General features: G+C 44.1%; 1 protein-coding gene across 4 annotated transcripts in view; it reads left to right on the plus strand.

Annotated features, from left to right (window-relative positions):
* LOC115141696 (plakophilin-4) overlaps positions 1–19,931 on the plus strand; it is a 144,640-nt gene that overhangs the window by 105,972 nt on the left and 18,737 nt on the right. For all 4 annotated transcript variants that reach the window (XM_065005005.1, XM_029681019.2, XM_065005040.1 and 1 more), the window contains 3 exons: positions 8,290–8,500; positions 9,862–9,994; positions 13,514–13,727. In XM_065005005.1, the coding sequence (XP_064861077.1) occupies positions 8,290–8,500; positions 9,862–9,994; positions 13,514–13,727 (558 nt within the window). The remainder of the gene's footprint in view (positions 1–8,289; positions 8,501–9,861; positions 9,995–13,513; positions 13,728–19,931) is intronic.

The following is a 19,931-nucleotide window of genomic DNA, read 5'->3' on the forward strand; positions in this document are numbered from 1 at the left end:
GCTCGTCGACTACATTTTTGTCATTGCCTGGAAGATTCGAAGGAAGGATGTCCTGTTGGTGTGTTTATGTGTTAGCTTAGCTGGCGTTAGCGCAGGTGCGGTTTCACCAAGATAGGAAGGGCTGTGTGTGTCTATTCCTGTGCCGGACACTTGGCTGGGCTCACTGCACTGTGTGGAGCTGGCCTCCGAACACGCTGAAGCAGACAGGAGAGAGGGATAAGAAGAGGAGTGTTGCTGGATCACCTACTGCAAGACTGCAGCCCTGTGAGAAAACCTGCAGGATCTGCCTGGCTTAATCCTACCTCTTTCAAAAAAACAGTCCCTTTTGAAGAAGGAGACTTATATAGTGTGGAATCATGGGAGTGCTGTTTTACCCTCGTCGTTAAGTGGAACCAGATTGGAGGCATTGCTGTGTGCGTGAAAAAGCCTTGTGTGTTTTCAGCTTGATGAGTTGAAAAAGGACTGCAGCAGCATGACCACTAACTCTCAGTCCACGAGGAAAGGTATCAACACTGTCGGTGAATCAGTGTTAGTAATGACAGGGATACAGGCTTAACTGGAAGGACAATCAAGGCAAAATAGCATTGTTGTGGATGGAATCCCAGAGTCTCCAAACGAGACCTGGACGGAGTCTGAGGTGAAAGTGAGGAAAATGATTGAAGAGCTGCCGATAGATCATAAGAAGATTGAGGTGGAGTGCGCCCACAGGATTGAAAAACCTATCCAGGTGACAAACCCAGGTCGATAGCGATAAAGTTCCTGAGGTACAAAGGTGGCTGTTATGGACAGTGCCAAGAACTTGAGAGGAACCGGCATCTTCCTCAACGACGACAACGCTGAAACTGTGTGCCAGAGGCGAAGAGAACTGATACCAGCCATTAAAGCTGACAGAGAGCGTGGGGACGTTGCTTACATCTGCTCCGACAGGCTCGTTGTCCACCCTCCCACCCAAAAGCCTGAAAGGGGTGAGAGAACCAAGCAGAGGGGTTCATAGTCTAAGCCCCGCACCCCTATTGAGGCTTGCTTTGTTTGTGGTTTCCCACATGATGCTTATCTCTGATAAGCTACCCAGGAAATGGCTAAAAAGAGCCCATATTAATATAGGCAGCCTAAGAAATAAGGTTCATGAAATCAATGACTTGCTAACCTCAGATAACATTCATATATTAGCCATCACTGAGACTCACTTTGATCCTTCCTTTGACAACACAGCAGTAGCAATACAGGGATATAACATCTATAGAAGAGACAGGAATGCATATGGTGTCCCTGTATGTTTTTAGAGACACATTCCTGTGAACCTCAGAGGAGATCTCACGCCAAAGGTTGTCGAAGTGTTGTGGTTGCAGGTTCACCAGACACATCTAAAGCGTATTCTTTTGGGGTGCTGCTATCGGCCTGCCAAATGCGAACAGTCAGTATTTGGATAATGTGTGTGAAACGCTTGATAGTGTATGTGATGTTAACAGACAGGTCTCTTTTCTGAGTGACCGGAATATAGACTGCTTCCCATTGAGTTGTCCGCTTAAAAAGAAGAAGCTCACTGTAACCAACTTCTAGTTCAGGTTATTGATCAAGCTGCCAGGGTGTTCACAAACAGTCCAGGTACTATATCACCCATGTGTATTGATTATATTTGTACTCATTCTGCAGAACTTTGTATCCACACCCGTTGGATGTAGTAACCACAATATAATAGCTTTATCCAGAAAAGCCAAAGTTCCAAAGGCAGGGCCTAAAATAATATGTAAAGAGATCATACGAAAAGTTTGGTCGTGGTTCCTATGCTGAAGATATAAAGAAGATGGATTGGTCTGATGTGTGTAATGAGGAGAATCCAGACGCTGCACTTCAAGCATTTATGGAATTGCTCCTTCCAGCTATTGATAAACATGCACCTGTTAAGAAACTGACTGTTAGAACTGTTAAGGCTCCATGGATTGATGAGGAGCTGCAAAACTGTATGGTTGAATGAGAAGGAAGCAAAAGGAGTGGGTAATGAGTCTGTCTGCACATCTGACTTACTGCAAATTGAGAAATGATGTGGCTAAACTCAACATAAAGAAGAAGAAACTAAGATAAATTATATAAAATATGATGGGGGGGGAAGCTTTGGAGAACTTGAAATGAAATTATGGGCAGAAAGACACATTCAACACGGTATTTTATCGAATCAGATGACTCGTTCATCACAAAACTCTTTGATGTGACCAATTATTTCGAAAGCCTCTTACTTCATTGGCAAACTCAGGCATGAAATGCCAACAACAAACTGTTGGCCATCATATTCATGCATAAAATGCCAAGAAAAGCAATGGCAATTAACATTTCATAAAGTTAGCGGGGAAGAGGTTAAAACATTGTGCCTGGCCCTCAATAATGAGAAACCGCCCGGTATTGACAACTTAGATGGGAAGCTGCTGAGGATGGTAGCGGAATATGTTGCCTTTCCTATTTCTCACATCTTCAAGATGAGCTTGGAGAAAAAGGTTTTCCCTCCGCTTCCCTCCAGGTCTAATGTCATCCCGCTACCCAAGAATTATAAAGCACCCTTTTCTGGTTCTATCAGCAGACCAATAAGACTACTGCCAGCTCTTGGCAAAATTTTGGAAAGAATTGTGTTGGATCAAATACAATGTTCTTTATCTATGAACAAACAGACTTTTAGCATTCCTATAGAGAAGGGCATTCTACATGTACTACACTGACACGAATGACTGCTGTAATACATTGTTTAATAAGAAGATGGTGGGAGCTGTACTGATAGATTTCGGTGCAGCCTTTTGAAATGATTGACCATAATCTGTTAGCGGAAAAACGTAAGTGTTGCGGCTTTACGCCCTCTGCCACACCCTATGCCAACGAGTTGCAGTTCGTTTCAGAATGGGTGGAGAGCAATAAACTAGTCCTGAATATATCTAAGACTAAGAGCATAGTATTTCGTACAAATCATTCCTTAAGCTGTAGACCTAAGCTGGATCTGGTTATGGAAAATGTGGCTATAGAACATATATATAGGGCCATGATGGCATAGAACTCCCTGCAATTTCAAATCACTCAAGCAGGCAGCAAAAGTAGCTTTTAAAAAAACAACAACCAAAAAAACGAATAATGCAGCACATCACAACATCTCCGACCTAAATAGCGGTAGCATGTCCCTCTGTAGCACATCTGGTATTTGGGTGAAAGTGAAAGATAAGATGTGCCTTTGGCATCAGGATATCAGGGCCAGCTGAGAGGAAGTGATTGTAAGCAACGGCCTCGGCAGAGTAAGGAGGTACTCCTCCGTAATGTGATGTGATAGTCTCAAATAAAATCACATTTTATTTGTCACGTGCTTTGTAAACAACACGTGTGGACTAACAGTGAGATGCTTACTTCCCAACAATGCAGAGAGGAAGAACATGGAGAAATAATAGCAAAGTAAAACACGTAATAATAAAAGTAATAATAAATACATAATGAGTAATGATAACTTGGCTATATACACGGGGTACCAGTACTGAGTACTTACTGTTATTCAGTAGAGCAAAGTTTTATTTAAGTGTATGAAAGTGTATTCTTATTTTGTGTTTGACTGGTGGATGCTGCTGGGTGTGTGTGTGTGTGTGTGGTGCGGGGAATGACAATAGAAATGCAAAAGAAGATTCTGAGAACCGGAGGAAACTCCGTAAGAGAACCGGAGAAAAATCCGTAAGAGACCCGGAGAAAAATCCCCAAGAGAACTGGAGGAAACTCCATAACAAGGGGAATTTATTCATTTTATGAACAAGTCCAAAGGACACGTACTATATCTTAGCTAACCCTTTATGGGTGGTAGACTGTAACATATTACGCTATATCTTAGCCAACCCCTTTATGGGTGGTAGACTGTAACACATTACACTATACCTTAGCTAAACCTTTATGGGTGGTAGACTGTAACACATTACACTATATCTTAGCTAACTCTTTACGGGTGGTAGACTGTAACACATTACACTATACCTTAGCTAACCCTTTACGGGTGGTAGACTGTAACACATTACACTATATCTTAGCTAACCCTTTATGGGTGGTAGACTGTAACACATTACACTATACCTTAGCTAACCCTTTACGGGTGGTAGACTGTAACACATTACACTATATCTTAGCTAACCCTTTATGGGTGGTAGACTGTAACACATTACACTATACCTTAGCTAACCCTTTATGGGTGGTAGACTGTAACACATTACACTATATCTTAGCTAACCCTTTACGGGTGGTAGACTGTAACACATTACACTATACCTTAGATAACCCTTTATGGGTGGTAGACTGTAACACATTACACTATATCTTAGCTAACCCTTTATGGGTGGTAGACTGTAACACATTACACTATACCTTAGCTAACCCTTTATGGGTGGTAGACTGTAACACATTACACTATACCTTAGCTAACCCTTTATGGGTGGTAGACTGTAACACATTACGCTATATCTTAGCCAACCCCTTTATGGGTGGTAGACTGTAACACATTACACTATATCTTAGCTACCCCTTAACGGGTGGTAGACTGTAACACATTACACTATACCTTAGCTACCCCTTAACGGGTGGTAGACTGTAACACATTACACTATACCTTAGTTAACCCTTTATGGGTGGTAGACTGTAACACATTACACTATATCTTAGCTAACCCTTTATGGGTGGTAGACTGTAACACATTACACTATACCTTAGTTAACCCTTTATGGGTGGTAGACTGTAACACATTACACTATACCTTAGTTAACCCTTTATGGGTGGTAGACTGTAACACATTACACTATACCTTAGTTAACCCTTTGCGGGTGGTAGACTGTAACACATTACACTATACCTTAGCTAACCCTTTATGGGTGGTAGACTGTAACACATTACACTATACCTTAGTTAACCCTTTATGGGTGGTAGACTGTAACACATTACACTATATCTTAGCTAACCCTTTATGGGTGGTAGACTGTAACACATTACACTATATCTTAGCTAACTCTTTACGGGTGGTAGACTGTAACACATTACACTATACCTTAGCTAACCCTTTACGGGTGGTAGACTGTAACACATTACACTATATCTTAGCTAACCCTTTATGGGTGGTAGACTGTAACACATTACACTATACCTTAGCTAACCCTTTACGGGTGGTAGACTGTAACACATTACACTATATCTTAGCTAACCCTTTATGGGTGGTAGACTGTAACACATTACACTATACCTTAGCTAACCCTTTATGGGTGGTAGACTGTAACACATTACACTATACCTTAGCTAACCCTTTATGGGTGGTAGACTGTAACACATTACACTATACCTTAGCTAACCCTTTATGGGTGGTAGACTGTAACACATTACACTATATCTTAGCTAACCCTTTATGGGTGGTAGACTGTAACACATTACACTATACCTTAGCTAACCCTTTATGGGTGGTAGACTGTAACACATTACACTATACCTTAGCTAACCCTTTATGGGTGGTAGACTGTAACACATTACACTTATATCCCCTTTATGGGTGGTAGACTGTAACACATTACACTATATCTTAGCTACCCCTTAACGGGTGGTAGACTGTAACACATTACACTATACCTTAGCTACCCCTTAACGGGTGGTAGACTGTAACACATTACACTATACCTTAGTTAACCCTTTATGGGTGGTAGACTGTAACACATTACACTATATCTTAGCTAACCCTTTATGGGTGGTAGACTGTAACACATTACACTATACCTTAGTTAACCCTTTATGGGTGGTAGACTGTAACACATTACACTATACCTTAGTTAACCCTTTATGGGTGGTAGACTGTAACACATTACACTATACCTTAGTTAACCCTTTGCGGGTGGTAGACTGTAACACATTACACTATACCTTAGCTAACCCTTTATGGGTGGTAGACTGTAACACATTACACTATACCTTAGTTAACCCTTTATGGGTGGTAGACTGTAACACATTACACTATATCTTAGCTAACCCTTTATGGGTGGTAGACTGTAACACATTACACTATACCTTAGTTAACCCTTTATGGGTGGTAGACTGTAACACATTACACTATACCGTAGCTAACCTTTTACGGGTGGTAGCCTGTAACACTTTACACTATATTGGTCAATCTGATAAAACATTTGAATTTCTTCTATATGTGGATAATATTACCACGTACACAATTGCCCGACTGCTGACCTGGCTGTGACAAGGTTTTTACTGATTCTAAAACACATGCTTCAAGTTCTCGTAAGATTGTCTCAGATGGATCACTTATGGGATGGTTCTGTAATCAAACGAGTCCCCGTATACGAATACCTTGCTATTTGGGTTGACGACGATTTACCGTTTATAAAGAGAATACGACTGAGCTTGTTAAGAAACCTAAGATTTAAAGTGGGCTTTTTTTACTGAGGCAAACCTTGTCTCTCTAGGAATCAGATTTTGCGGTCAACTTTTCTACTTGTTCTTGATTATGGTGATACTATTGCAGCGGCCTCTTCTCTTAAACTCTTGGATCTTCACAGTGCCCTTCATTTTATTCCAGGACCCAGTTTGATTACTCTTCACTGTATTCTTTACCAAAATGTTGGCTGGACCTCTTTGAAGTCACGTAGATCACACCAAACACTCCCATCTTACCGAACATCACTGTTAAGATTGAAAATGACAAGTTATCAAGCCCGTTCACAGGGTTGGTTAGCTCTGGAGAGTTAGGTAAATCAGACTTTCATTTCCTTGCACCTTATGTGTGGAATTATCTTACAATACCCTTTAAAATTGGAGGAATTGGTGCCTCTAGGGCATTTCAGACTGTTTTCAGAAAACCTTTTTTACTGCAGAATGTGTCTGTTTCTTATGATTGTGTTGAACTTTTCATGTATTGTTGCGTATAATAACGTGAATTTTGATGTGTAGTTTATTGTATTTTGAAGTGGATTGTGGTGTTTGTTGTACAGGGCTTCTCCTGGAAAAGAGACCTTGATCTCAGCATCGACTCCCTGTCAAAATAAAGGTTAAATAAAAATACCTAGACGAGAAGACGGACATAAAGTGAAGCGCATCTGATGATAATGATGACTGTTCAATTTATTGAACCGAGTGGAGTGATGGATCTCTGAAATGTCCTCGTATGTAGCTAAAGTGAAGGATTAAATTGAAACTTTATCGGGAGGAAACTCCAACACGGTTGCTGAGGTAAGAGATGAAATTGAAGCCGTTAGTTGGAGAGAAAACTCCCTCTGTAGCTCATTTCTCAACGGAATAGCACGGTTGCCAGGGTGAACACTTTGGTTGAAGCCTTATAGCTGGAGGAAGTGTTGCATTTCCATTGTTGTTTTCGTTGCACTTGCATTCCGTAACATCTACGAATCACATTATTATTATTAATAGTCTTGACGTCAAATGGGAGAACCAAGGACACAGGTGGCTCCTAATGTTGTGAAATTCTTCCTAGTGTTTACAGAACAACTGGTTCTGAGAGATTAGAATTAGGACCTACAATTTGAACAGTAAGTAAATCTAACAAAATGGATGACTGCAGTGTAGCTGTCATTATGCGTACATGTTGTATGGATTGCTAAGGCATAAAAATATGAAAGTGTGTTTTCTTATTTTAAATGTACAGTATGTAGTTCTGTACCTGTCTATTAATGTTATGTATTATGTAATTTTATATAGTTCTGTCCTTCAGCTGTAATTGACTATTAATGTTGTGTATTATGTGATGTTTTATGTTTTGTGTGGACCCCAGGAAGTGTAGCTTTGGCTGTAGCTAATGGGGATCTTAATAAAATACCAAATACTCATGTCAACACCAGTGGAGGCTGCTGAGGGGAGGACGGCTCATAATAATGGCTGGAACGGAGCGAATGGAATGGCATCAAACACATGGAAACCATGTGTTTGATGTTGTTGATACCATTCCACCCATTCTGCTCCAGCCATTACCACGTGACCCGTCCTCCCCAATTCAGGTGCCACCAACCTCCTGTGGTCAACACGTCTCTGTGTGTCTCAAATGGCACCCTATTCCCTATATATTGCATTACTTTTAACCAGAGCCCTTTGGGCCGTGGTCAATGGTAGTGCACTATAAAGGAATTAGGGTACGATTTGGGACACATCCTCTAGGTGAAGTAGTTTGAACAACACTGCTAATCTTCGCTAACTCAGGCAGGTCTAGTGTAGTATAGGTCTGGAAGCTGGTGAGTGTCTCTCTGTCCCCCTGTTCAAATCAATCTGAATTGTTTTCCTTTGTCTTTCCAGGCGTGGGGACCGTCCAGAGGACCTCCAGCCAGCGCAATGCCATGATGTACCAAAGAAGCAACTACGCTCTGAACTCCACAGCCTCGTACGCCGAGCCCTACCGCTCTGCCCAGTACCGGCCCTCTGAGGGCAACTACGCCCGGCAGCCGGTCGTCATGGACGACGGGACCACCCGCTCGCCCTCCATAGACAGCATCCAGAAGGACCCAAGGTAAGCGGCTCAATAGGCACTAGGGTCGTATTCATGACTGCACACCGTGGTTTCTCATTGGATGAATCCTGGTAGATCCCTCCCCGTTTCGGCCCGTTTGGTACCGACTGAATATGACCCACTGGCACTAACAGTGCTTACTGGGCTTCTATATAGTGCTGGGTCAACATTAGTGTCCTCTTACTAGTCAAACAGAAAGCACCCCTGGGCAGACATCCAGAGCCTTAGCCGTTAAGCTACACGGCTACACGGACCACTCTACAATGGACCCTCAGATTCAGTGGACTGCTGCGTCTGCTCTTGCTACGGAGGCATGTGCACCATGTTTTTTTGATCCCTCGAGTGCCAAACCCCTCACCTTGCACGTTGGGAGCGCTGTTCACACCCCTGTGTGTTGCTCTAGCCGAGAGCGGTAGCAAAGTCTGCTTTGCACTGCGGACTGAGGTCAGATCGGCGTGCGTCCCAAACAACATCCTATTCCCTGTATACTGCACTACTTTTGTCACAACTGGTGCACTATAAAGGGAATAGGGCGCCATCTGGGACATATTCCGCGGCGGGGCTAAAAGCGCCTGAGAGAAACATGTTCCTGCATCAACTGGGCCTCAACTCGGTACCAGGGGAAATGTAGCCGTGGTGTTGGTACTGCCCCCCCCCCCCAGGGTCATTTAGATTATAATAGAATTTGATTTGATTGGAGTGGTGTCTTGCTTCATGTGACACACACGGATGCAAGGAGCATTACAGCCACGTCTGTCACGATGAGGACGCGGTGTACCTCTCGTTGCCACTGTCTCACTTCCACTTCTTTCGCTACCTCCGCGTTTGTCAGAAGGCCAGCGTGAAACACACTCACTGAAATAGAAGCAGACTTTGTCGTCTATGCTTTCCTCTTGTCGTAAGGTTTGTGGATTCCAGTAGAAGAGTTCCAGTAGACAATTCTAGGAGACGTCATTGATATGGGCCTTGCAGATTAAATGAATGAAGCTCTATTAACCGGGAGAAGCTCATGATTGTCCACAAGGCAAGACATACCTTTTAGAGTCTTCCAAATGAAACTCCCCCAGTGAAGTATCTTCCTTTCATATTGGGAGAAAAGCAATAATCCTGGAGTGTAAATAGCCGTCGATGTCATTTCCTTATTTCAGAGTCCCAGCCCTGTGGTAAGGGGGAATAGGTGTTGCGTGATGTCATCATAGTGATACGTTTGTGTTTGTGTCTGTCCACCTGTCTATCTGTCCCCCTGTCTCTCTTTCTCCCTGCCTTTCTATCCCCGTCTCTCTTTCCCTCTGTCTCCCTGTCTCTACGTCTCCCTGTCTGTCTGTGTGTCTGACATCTCTCTTTCTGTGTCTGTGTTCCAGGGAGTTTGCGTGGCGTGACCCTGAGCTGCCTGAGGTGATTCATATGCTGCAGCACCAGTTCCCCTCGGTGCAGGCCAACGCCGCCGCATACCTGCAGCACCTGTGCTTCGGAGATAATAGAGTCAAGGCTGAGGTACGTACGCACTGCTCCCGTTCTCCCCTGCTCCACACATCCTTCATCAGTACCCAGATTGCAGTTCGCTGTGACGTGGTGCCCATCCCAGCGGGTGTGAATCTCACCTGAATTTACTTGATTCCTCACGTCCTCTCTCCTCGCCTCCATCTCAAAGCACAAAGAAGGATTCTATCGGATCTTCTCTGATGCGCTATAAGGAGGTAAGCAGAGCAGATGCGAGGGATCAAGGAACTACAATTGAGATTCCCCCAGGGAGTGAGAGGACTGTTTTTGCAGAGGCTCTCTCCTTCTGTCTCTCTCTCTCTCTCTCTCTCTATCTCTCTCACTCCCTGACTAGGCTGGGTTGGGCTGGCCACTCCATTCCCCTCCAGCTCTCTTTGGATTTTCACGGCTCAACAGGGTGCTGGTACTGCTGCCGGAGTCATCGGCTGAAAAAGCTGATCTCAGAATCAGCAGGGGCTTCACAGCACTTAACCTATAGTGAGACACACACACACACACACACTCTAACACGTTTGTTTTTACTATCCTTGTGGGGACCAAACTATTGATTCCCATTCAAAATCCTATTTTCCCTAACCCATAGCCCTAAACCTTTAACCTAACCCTAACTTTGACCACTAACCCTAATTGTAACCCTAAATCTAACCCTTAAGCCTAAATTAGCCTTTTTCCTTATGGGGACTGGCGAAATGTCCACACTTGTCCAAAATGTTTCTTGTTTTACTATCCTTGTGAGGACGTAAGAAATAATCCTATTAATCTAAGTTTATTGGTCACACAGTTCAGCAGATGTTATAGCGGGTGCAGTGAAACGCTCACAGTATGTTACTAACGCTTACAGTATGTTACTAACGCTTACAGTATGTTACTAACGCTTACAGTAGGTTACTAACGCTTACAGTAGGTTACTATAACGCTTACAGCATGTTACTAACACTTACAGCATGTTACTAACACTTACAGTATGTTACTAACGCTTACAGTATGTTACTAACGCTTACAGCATGTTACTAACGTTTACAGTAGGTTACTAACGCTTACAGCATGTTACTAACGTTTACAGTAGGTTACTAACGCTTACAGTAGGTTACTAACGCTTACAGTAGGTTGCTAACGCTTACAGTAGGTTACTAACACTTACAGTATGTTACTAACGCTTACAGTAGGTTACTAACGCTTACAGTATGTTACTAACGCTTACCGTATGTTACTAATGTTTACAGTAGGTTACTAACGCTTACAGTATGTTACTAACGCTTACAGTAGGTTACTAACGCTTACAGTAGGTTACTAACGCTTACAGTAGGTTACTAACGCTTACAGTAGGTTACTAACGTTTACAGTAGGTTACTAACGCTCACAGTAGGTTACTAACGCTTACAGTAGGTTACTAACGCTTACAGTAGGTTACTAACGCTTACAGGATGTTACTAACGCTTACAGCATGTTACTAACGTTTACATCAGGTTACTAATGCTTACAGTATGTTACTAACGTTTACAGCATGTTACTAACGCTTACAGCATGTTACTAACGCTTACAGCATGTTACTAACGCTTACAGTAGGTTACTAACGCTTACAGTAGGTTACTAACGCTTACAGTAGGTTACTAACGCTTACAGTAAGTTACTAACGCTTACAGCATGTTACTAACGCTTACAGCATGTTACTAACGCTTACAGCATGTTACTAACGCTTACAGTAGGTTATTAACGCTTACAGTAGGTTACTAACGCTTACAGGATGTTACTAACGCTTACAGTAGGTTACTAACGCTTACAGTAGGTTACTAACGCTTACAGTAGGTTACTAACGCTTACAGTAGGTTACTAACACTTACAGTAGGTTACTAACACTTACAGTAGGTTACTAATGCTTACAGCATGTTACTAACGCTTACAGCAGGTTACTAACGCTTACAGTAGGTTACTAACGCTTACAGTATGTTACTAACGCTTACAGTAGGTTACTAACGCTTACAGTAGGTTACTAACGCTTACAGCATGTTACTAACGCTTACAGTATGTTACTAACGCTTACAGTAGGTTACTAACGCTTACATCATGTTACTAACGCTTACAGTATGTTACTAACGCTTACAGTAGGTTACTAACGCTTACAGTAGGTTACTAGCTCCTAACAATGTACACAAACAGGTACACAAATAATCAATACAAATAAAAAAGCAGAAAGAACAACAGGAAATGAAGAAATGTCTCAAAGAATCCAATTTTAACAACCCAAATAGCACCGCGACGAGTGATCCAAATGCAGTCTATATGTATCTACACCGGATGAATTTGCACTAGACATACTAGGAATGATAAGTACAGCCGTAGATATATTAGCATGAGCTTTGTCGAGAATCCAGTATATGAATACACAGTACAAAACCCCATAGCAAAATGGATAGAATAATATACAGTATATGTATGTAAATAGAAAGGGTGTGTACAGCAGTAGACATATAGGATGAGCCATGACTAGAATACAGTATATTCATAGGAAGTGGGTAAAACAGTGTGTAAACATTATTAAAGTGACCAGTGTTCCATGACTATGTACATAAGGCAGCAGCCTCTAAGGTGAAGGGTTGAGTATCGTGTGGTAGCTGGCTAATGACAGTGTCTGAGGTTTAGGGCAGGGTACCGGGTGGAGGCCAGCTACTGGTGCCTCTTCATCAGTCAGATGGCCGGGAGATAGAAGCCGTTTATTAGTCTCTCGGTCCCAGCTTTGATGCACCTGTCTCCGCCATTCGAGACAGTAGCGCGGGGGGGGGACAGGCCGGGGCTCGACTATTGGTCTCAACAAGGATAGTAAAACCAAAAGCACACAGCCACACACACGCACGCAAGCGCACACACAATGAATAATTACTTTTTTGTTTTTATTAAGACAAACACGCACGCACACACACAGTATCTCTTTCTGTGTGTGTCTGTCTCTCTCTCTCAGTCACACAGTCATACATTACGAAGACACCCATTTCAAGTATTTCAAGGAAAGCACATTGAATCTTTTCTAGGTTTTGATCAGAGGCAACTAACCGTCAGCTCAGCAGATGTGTTTTTTTCTTTTCTTCTAAACCCCAAAGGTGCAGAAAGTCAACTCGTTGAAATCTATTCGTACGTCGAAAGATGCATAAGAATGCTATTGTTTACTCCCATCTCTTTAAGTTACTGCAGCACTTGCACTATGAGTATCAGACCTTGTATCCACCCTAGAGTTTAGGCATTCTATGTGAACACTAAAGATTTGCATGACATTTTCCATATTTCCTTCATCTGGTATGAAGAAAGCTATTCTCTCCCCATCCCGGCTTAATCAATAAATGCAACGACTAGATTGTGTAATGGAGACCATCATGTCATCTTATAATATCCATCCACCTTAGAATATTCCCCCTGCTTGTTGTTGATCCCCGTTCTCTTGTGCTTTTGTTTGCTGTGGAAGCCAATGAGTTTTGTGTTCAGGGCATTCTTAGTAACACTGTTATAATCCCACCTCTGCAGGTGTGCCGTCTAGGGGGCATCAAGCACTTGGTGGACCTACTAGACCACAAAACCCTAGAGGTCCAGAGGAACGCCTGTGGCGCTCTGAGGAACCTGGTCTACGGGAAAGCCACGGACGACAACAAGGTCGCCGTGAGAAACGCAGGTGGCGTCCCCGCTTTGCTCAGACTGCTGAGGAAGACGGTGGACGCTGAAGTGAGGGAGCTGGTCACGGGTAAGGGAGAGTGTGTGTGTTATGTGTGTGTGCGCTTGCATGTGCGCGGTGAATTCACACCGAGTATGTCTGTGTGCGTGCACGTGTGTATGAGCTTGCGTGCATGCATAGTGAATTCGCTCTGTGCTCACGTGCGCTTGCGTATGTGTGTGCGTCTCTCTGCCTCTCTGGGTGAGAAAGGTGTGTTTCTTTCAAATGGCCTCTTTAACCCTGAACCCCTGTGGACCGGGCCTTTCCACACCACAGCTCTGTGTGCTATTCTCTCGCTTTGCCATCTGGCATATTCACAAAGGTCACATTTCCCACAGTTCCATCTTGTTCCACTCATTCATTATTCAGTGACGTTTGCACGAATCAGATCCACTGGAGATCCACTCCAGGGTTTTTGTGGGTCAGGAACATTACTACACAACCTAAAGTAGAGCTGTTCAATTATTCACCTTCTCGCCTGCCTGCCCGTCCTCCCCTTCACCAGTCAATTGGCATGAGTCACTGCCTGTGTCCCGTCATGCACCCTATTCCCTATATAGTGCACTACTGCTGACCGGCCCTGGTGACAAGTAGTGCACTATGAAGGGAAAAGCCACTGTGCATGCTAGTCTGGTCGCTAGTCGCTGTCTTTCGTAGCAGGGGGTCGGAGTCCCTCGCTAGCCTCCCCTGGGTCGTGTTCGGGTAGACAGGAAATGGGCGATGGCGCTCTAAAAACGGAGGAGGGTACTGCCTGAACTTTCCAATGAGAACGCTAGTTTTTCCGTTTGCCGTTTCAAAACGTCAGATGGGTTGTTTTTTTATACCCTGAACAGGGGCCTTGGGATGGGGAGATCGGAGATTCAGTTGCTGCTAGTTGTGTGATCACACACCGACCTTGTCGTTTGAGCGGACACTCGTTTCCCGGTGCACACGGTGCAGTTTTCCCCGCGTGGCTGGAGCTCTGCAAACAGGGTATAAATCCAAGTTGTTTAGGATCAAGGAGGAGTATTACAGAAATAAGCAAGCCAAGATGTTTGGCTCCCAGGTGGCTGAATCAGCTGTTTGTATACAGCTCAGCTCCTGCTCTACTCTGTCTCTCTCCGTGCCGTAGCTCAGGTTACAGTGTAATGGGTACTTCAGGCTACCAATACACGGGGAGCGCCAGCAAAATGCAGCGTCCATTTGCTCCTTTCTGCAGCAATACATTGTGGAAGTGAAGTGGAGATATGGCTTGAGTCTCATGCGGTTTTCCCTCCACAACAGAATCCCGCACTGAGCAAATTTCCTGTTTGCTGAGCGCAAAGTTGAACACTGTGAATATTCTGTGCAACATCCGGGGGCGCGCGTTGACTGTGAACACTGAGGCTGTACCCGCTTTAAGTTAGTTTTAACAGTGGTCAAGTAGGCTACTGTGGCTATTTGACCATAATGTAGGCCTACTAGAGTGGGCTACCATCAAAAGCAATGGAGGAAATGCATCCCGTAACATTTTAACATGGAAATAGCTGTTCTATGTCTGAAAATGTTGTTGTGTTGTTTGATGCAAGGAACCACTTTACAAAATAAAATGCATTATTATTCCCATACCATTATTACAGAGAATCACACAAATGATGCTGCCCTCTGCCTATTGGCTACTTAGCTTCTAAAAGCCTGTCTCAAAATACAACACTGCCCCTTTAAGACATATAAAAAGCTCTTTTCCTGACTGACTTTTGGAAGATGTCTAGAAATGTACACGTTTTGTGCTCTTGTAGGAAGCAATCCCTCCCCTATTGCTGACTACAAATGATATATAACTGAGCTAATAACTCACTAACTAGCAAAGGATATGAACAAATGTGCACATGTGGCTACATGCAGCTCTCGCTTTGATCTGACAACAATCTACTCACATCACTCATGCTGTGTGTAGAGTAAGGCTGAGTCCTATGTATGTATGTATGTGTCAAAGCAATAGAATCCTACTCCGATGCATTCTGCCTACAACAAAATCTCTTGCATAGTTCGTTTTGCGTACTAAGTCTCGCATAGTTCGTTTTGTTTCGGTATGTTGCGTTGAAAGTGGCTAATATTGCGTTGATTCGATCCCAATTCCCCACAGTGAAGGGAAACATTGATGGTGTTAACTAAGGAGGAAAACTCTAGAAAGTTCCGTGAAGTTCAATCTCCCAAGGAGGGAGCATTGGTCTCATGTGTCAATCAAGTTGGTGTTTGTTTCGTACTTCTCCAAGGAAAAGGAAGAGCCGGTTCTTCTTAGAGTCTCCTAAGCACTGAGAGGGCGAATTACAGAACTAACCCATCAGAACCACATGCAGCCCATAACAGAATGGATCATGGGGGATGGAACCACTGGCATTTCAGTCACTTCTAGCCAGTCTTTTCCGTCGTCATTGAAAAGAGAGGCCAGTTCGAGGCAGATGTGTGTCACACAAATCTTGGACTAAGTTGCTTTGACCTGTGTCGTGAGCACTCTTTACGACTGCGTGTATTGTAAAACCTCAGCGGCATGGCTAATTGGCAGTTGAAGACCCAGAATGCTTAGCATTAGAGAAGGTCATCGATCACAGCGTCACCTCTGGATAATCACAACCAATCAGTATAATCCACAGGAGGAGTTTTTAGTTCTCTTCCTACTGGCCAAAGCCAATGGGCTAATTGGAACCGACAAGACTTACTCTCCAATTACCCTCTGACATGTTTCTTCCCTTGGAAGCATGGTTGGCGGTGTAATTTAACCTTGTTTTTTTTAAGCGACATGTCCTGTATGTCTGTGTCTCAAATGGCACCCAGAGCTCTGGTAAAAAGTACTACTCTGTGTAGGGAATCAAATTCATTTGTCACATGCGCCGAATACAACAGTGAAATGCTTACTTACAAGCCCTTAACCAACAATGTCATTTTAAGAAAAGAGTTAAGTAAAAAATAGATAAGTAAAAAATGTAAATGTAATAATTAAAGAGCAGCAGTAAATTAACACTAGCGAGGCTATATACAGGGGGTACCGGTACAGAGTCAATGTGCAGGGGTACAGGTTATTCGAGGTAATTGAGGTAATATGAACATGTAGGGAGAGTTAAAGTGACTATGCATAGATAATAAACAGAGAGTAGCAGCAGTGTAAAAGATGGGGGGAGGTAACAATGCAAATAGTCTGGGTAGCCATTTGATTACCTGTTCAGGAGTCTTATGGCTTGGGGTAAGAAGCTGTTAAGAAGCCATTTGGACCTAGACTTGGAGCTCCGGTAGCGCTTGCCGTGCGGTAGCAGAGACAACAGACTATGACTAGGGTGGCTAGAGTCTTTGTCAATTTGTAGGGCCTTCCACTGACACCGCCTGGTGTGGAGGTCCTGGATGGCAGGAAGCTTGGCCCCAGTGATGTACTGGGCCGTACGCACTACCTTGCGGTCGGAGGCCGAGCAGTTGCCATATGAGGCAGTGATGCAACCAGTCAGGATGCTCTCGATGGTGCAGCTCTAGAACTTTTTGAGAATCTGAGGACCCATGCGAAATCTTTTCAGTCTCCTGAGGGGGAATAGGCTTTGTCGTGCCCTCTTCACGGCATTCTTGGTGTGTTTGAAGCTCCCAACCTGCTCCACTACAGCCCGTCGATGTGAATGGGGGTGTGCTCGGTCCTCCTTTTCCTGTAGTCCACAATCATCTCCTTTGTCTTGGTCACATTAAGGGAGAGGTTGTTATCCTGGCACCACACGGCCAGGTCTCTGACCTCCTCCCTATAGGCTGTCTTATCGTTGTAGGTGATCAGGCCTACCCTCGTTGTGTCATCGGCAAACTTAATGATGGTGCTGGAGTCGTGCCTGGCCATGTAGTCATGAATGAACAGGGAGTACAGGAGGGGACTGAGCACACACCCATGAGGGTCCCCCGTGTTGAGGATCAGCGTGGCAGATGTGTTGTTACCTACCCTTACCAACTGGGGGCGGCCCGTCAGGAAGTCCAGGATCCAGTTGCGGAGGGAGGTGTTTAGTCCCAGGGACCTTAGCTTAGTGATGAGCTTTGAGGGCACTATGGTGTTGAACACTGAGCTGTAGTCAATGAATAGCATTCTCACATAGGTGTTCCTTTTGCCAAGGTGGGAAAGGCCAGTGTTGAGTGCAATAGAGATTGCATCATCTGTGGATCTGTTGGGGCGGTATGCAAATTGAAGTGAGTCTAGGGTTTCTGGGATAATGGTGTTGATGTGAGCCATGACCAGCCTTTCAAAGCACTTCATGGCTACAGACGTGAGTGCTACGGGTTGGTAGTCATTTAGGCAGGTTACCTTCGTGTTCTTGGGCACAAGAATTATGGTGGTCTGCTTGAAACACGTTGGTATTACAGACTCAGTCAGGGACAGGTTGAAAATGTCAGTGAAGACACTTGCCTGTTGGTCAGCGCATGCTTGCAGTACACGTCCGGGTAATCCGTCTGGTCCTGCGGCCTTCTGAATGTTGACCTGTTTAAAGGTCTTACTCACATCCGCTAAGGAGAGCGTGATCACACAGTCGTCCGGAACTGCTAATTCTCTCATGCATGCTTCAGCGTTTCTTGCCTCGAAGCGAGCATAGAAGTAATTTAGCTTGTCTGGTAGGCTCAAGTCACTGGGTAGCTTGTGACTGTGCTTCCCTTTGTAGTCTGTAATAGTTTGCAAGCTCTGCCACATCCGACGAGCATCGGAGCCGGTGTAGTACATTTCAATAGTAGTCCTGTGTTGACGCTTTGCCTGTTTGATGGTTCGTCAGAGGGCATAGCGGGATCTCTTATAAGCTTTCGGGTTAAAGTCTCGCTCCTTGAAAGCGGCAGCTCTACCCTTTAGCTCAGTGCGAATGTTGCCTGTAATCCATGGCTTCTGGTTGAGGTATTTACGTACTGTCACCGTAGGGATGACATCATCGATGCACTTATTGATAAAGCCAGTGACTGATGTGGTGTCCTCCTCACTGCCATCGGAAGAATCCCAGAACATATTCCAGTCTGTGCTATTAAAACAGTCCTGTAGCTTAGCATCTGCATCATCTGACCACTTCTTTATTGACCAAGTCACTGGTGCTTCCTGCTTTAGTTTTTGCTTGTAAACAGGAATCAGAAGGATATAATTATGGTCAGATTTGCCAAGTAGAGGGCGAGGGAGATCTTTGTACGCATCACTGTGTGAGGAGTAAAGGTGGTCTTGAGTTTGTTTTCCCTCTGGTTGCACACTTAACATGCTGGTAGAAATTTGCATTAAAGTCTGCGGCCACTAGGAGTGCCGCCTCCTAGATGAGCGTTTTCCTGTTTCCTTATGGCCGTATACAGCTCATTGTGTACGGTCTTAGTGCCAGCATCGGTTTGTGGTGGTAAATAGACAGCTACGAAGAATACAGATCAAAACTCTCTTTGTAAATAGTGTGGTCTACAGCTTATCATGAGATAAGCTTATCATCACCTCAGGCGTGCAAAACCTCAAGACTTACGATTCGATTTCGTGCAACAGCTGGTGTTTACAAATATACACAGACCTCCACCCCGTCTTACCGAAGGCGGCTGTTCTATCTTGCCGATGCAGCATAAAACCCGCCAGCTGTATGTTTTTCATGTCGTCGTTCAGCCACGACTCGGTGAAACATAAGAAATTACAGTTTTTAATGTCCGTTGTTAATATATACGTGATCGTAGTTCGTCTATTTTGTTATCAAACGATTGTACATTGGCTAATAGGACTGAAGGTAAAGGCAGATTACCCAATCGCCGTCGGATTCTTACAAGGCACCCCGACCTATGTCCTCAATATCTCTGTCTCTTTCTCCTGCGAATGACGGGGATGAGGGCCTTGTCGGGTGTCTGAAGTAAATCCATTGCGTCCGACTCGTTAAAGAAAGAATCTTCTTCCAGTACGCGGTGTCCTGATATCTAGAAGCTCTTTTCGGTCATAAGAGACAGTGGCAGAAACATTATGTACAGAATAAGTTACAAATAGTGCAAAAAAACACACACAATAGCACAATTGGTTAGGAGACAGCAGCCGTCTCCTCCGACGCCATTGTCCAGTGCCATTTTGGATGCAGATGTTGTTTGAGACGGTTATAGGGTACTCAGTGTGCCCATCTCTGAGCAGGATATGTTTGTTCCCCTGTGTGTCAATGGCCCCTTATTCTGTTATTAGTCCAGTGGATCATCGGCCATGCTCCATGTGAGCTACTAATGGAGCCACCGTCTCTCTTCTCTAATCAGGTCAGGGGTTCATGTTGTGGGGGA

Source organism: Oncorhynchus nerka, linkage group LG1 (assembly GCF_034236695.1).
Source record: "Oncorhynchus nerka isolate Pitt River linkage group LG1, Oner_Uvic_2.0, whole genome shotgun sequence".
NCBI classification, from domain to species: Eukaryota; Metazoa; Chordata; class Actinopteri; order Salmoniformes; family Salmonidae; genus Oncorhynchus; species Oncorhynchus nerka.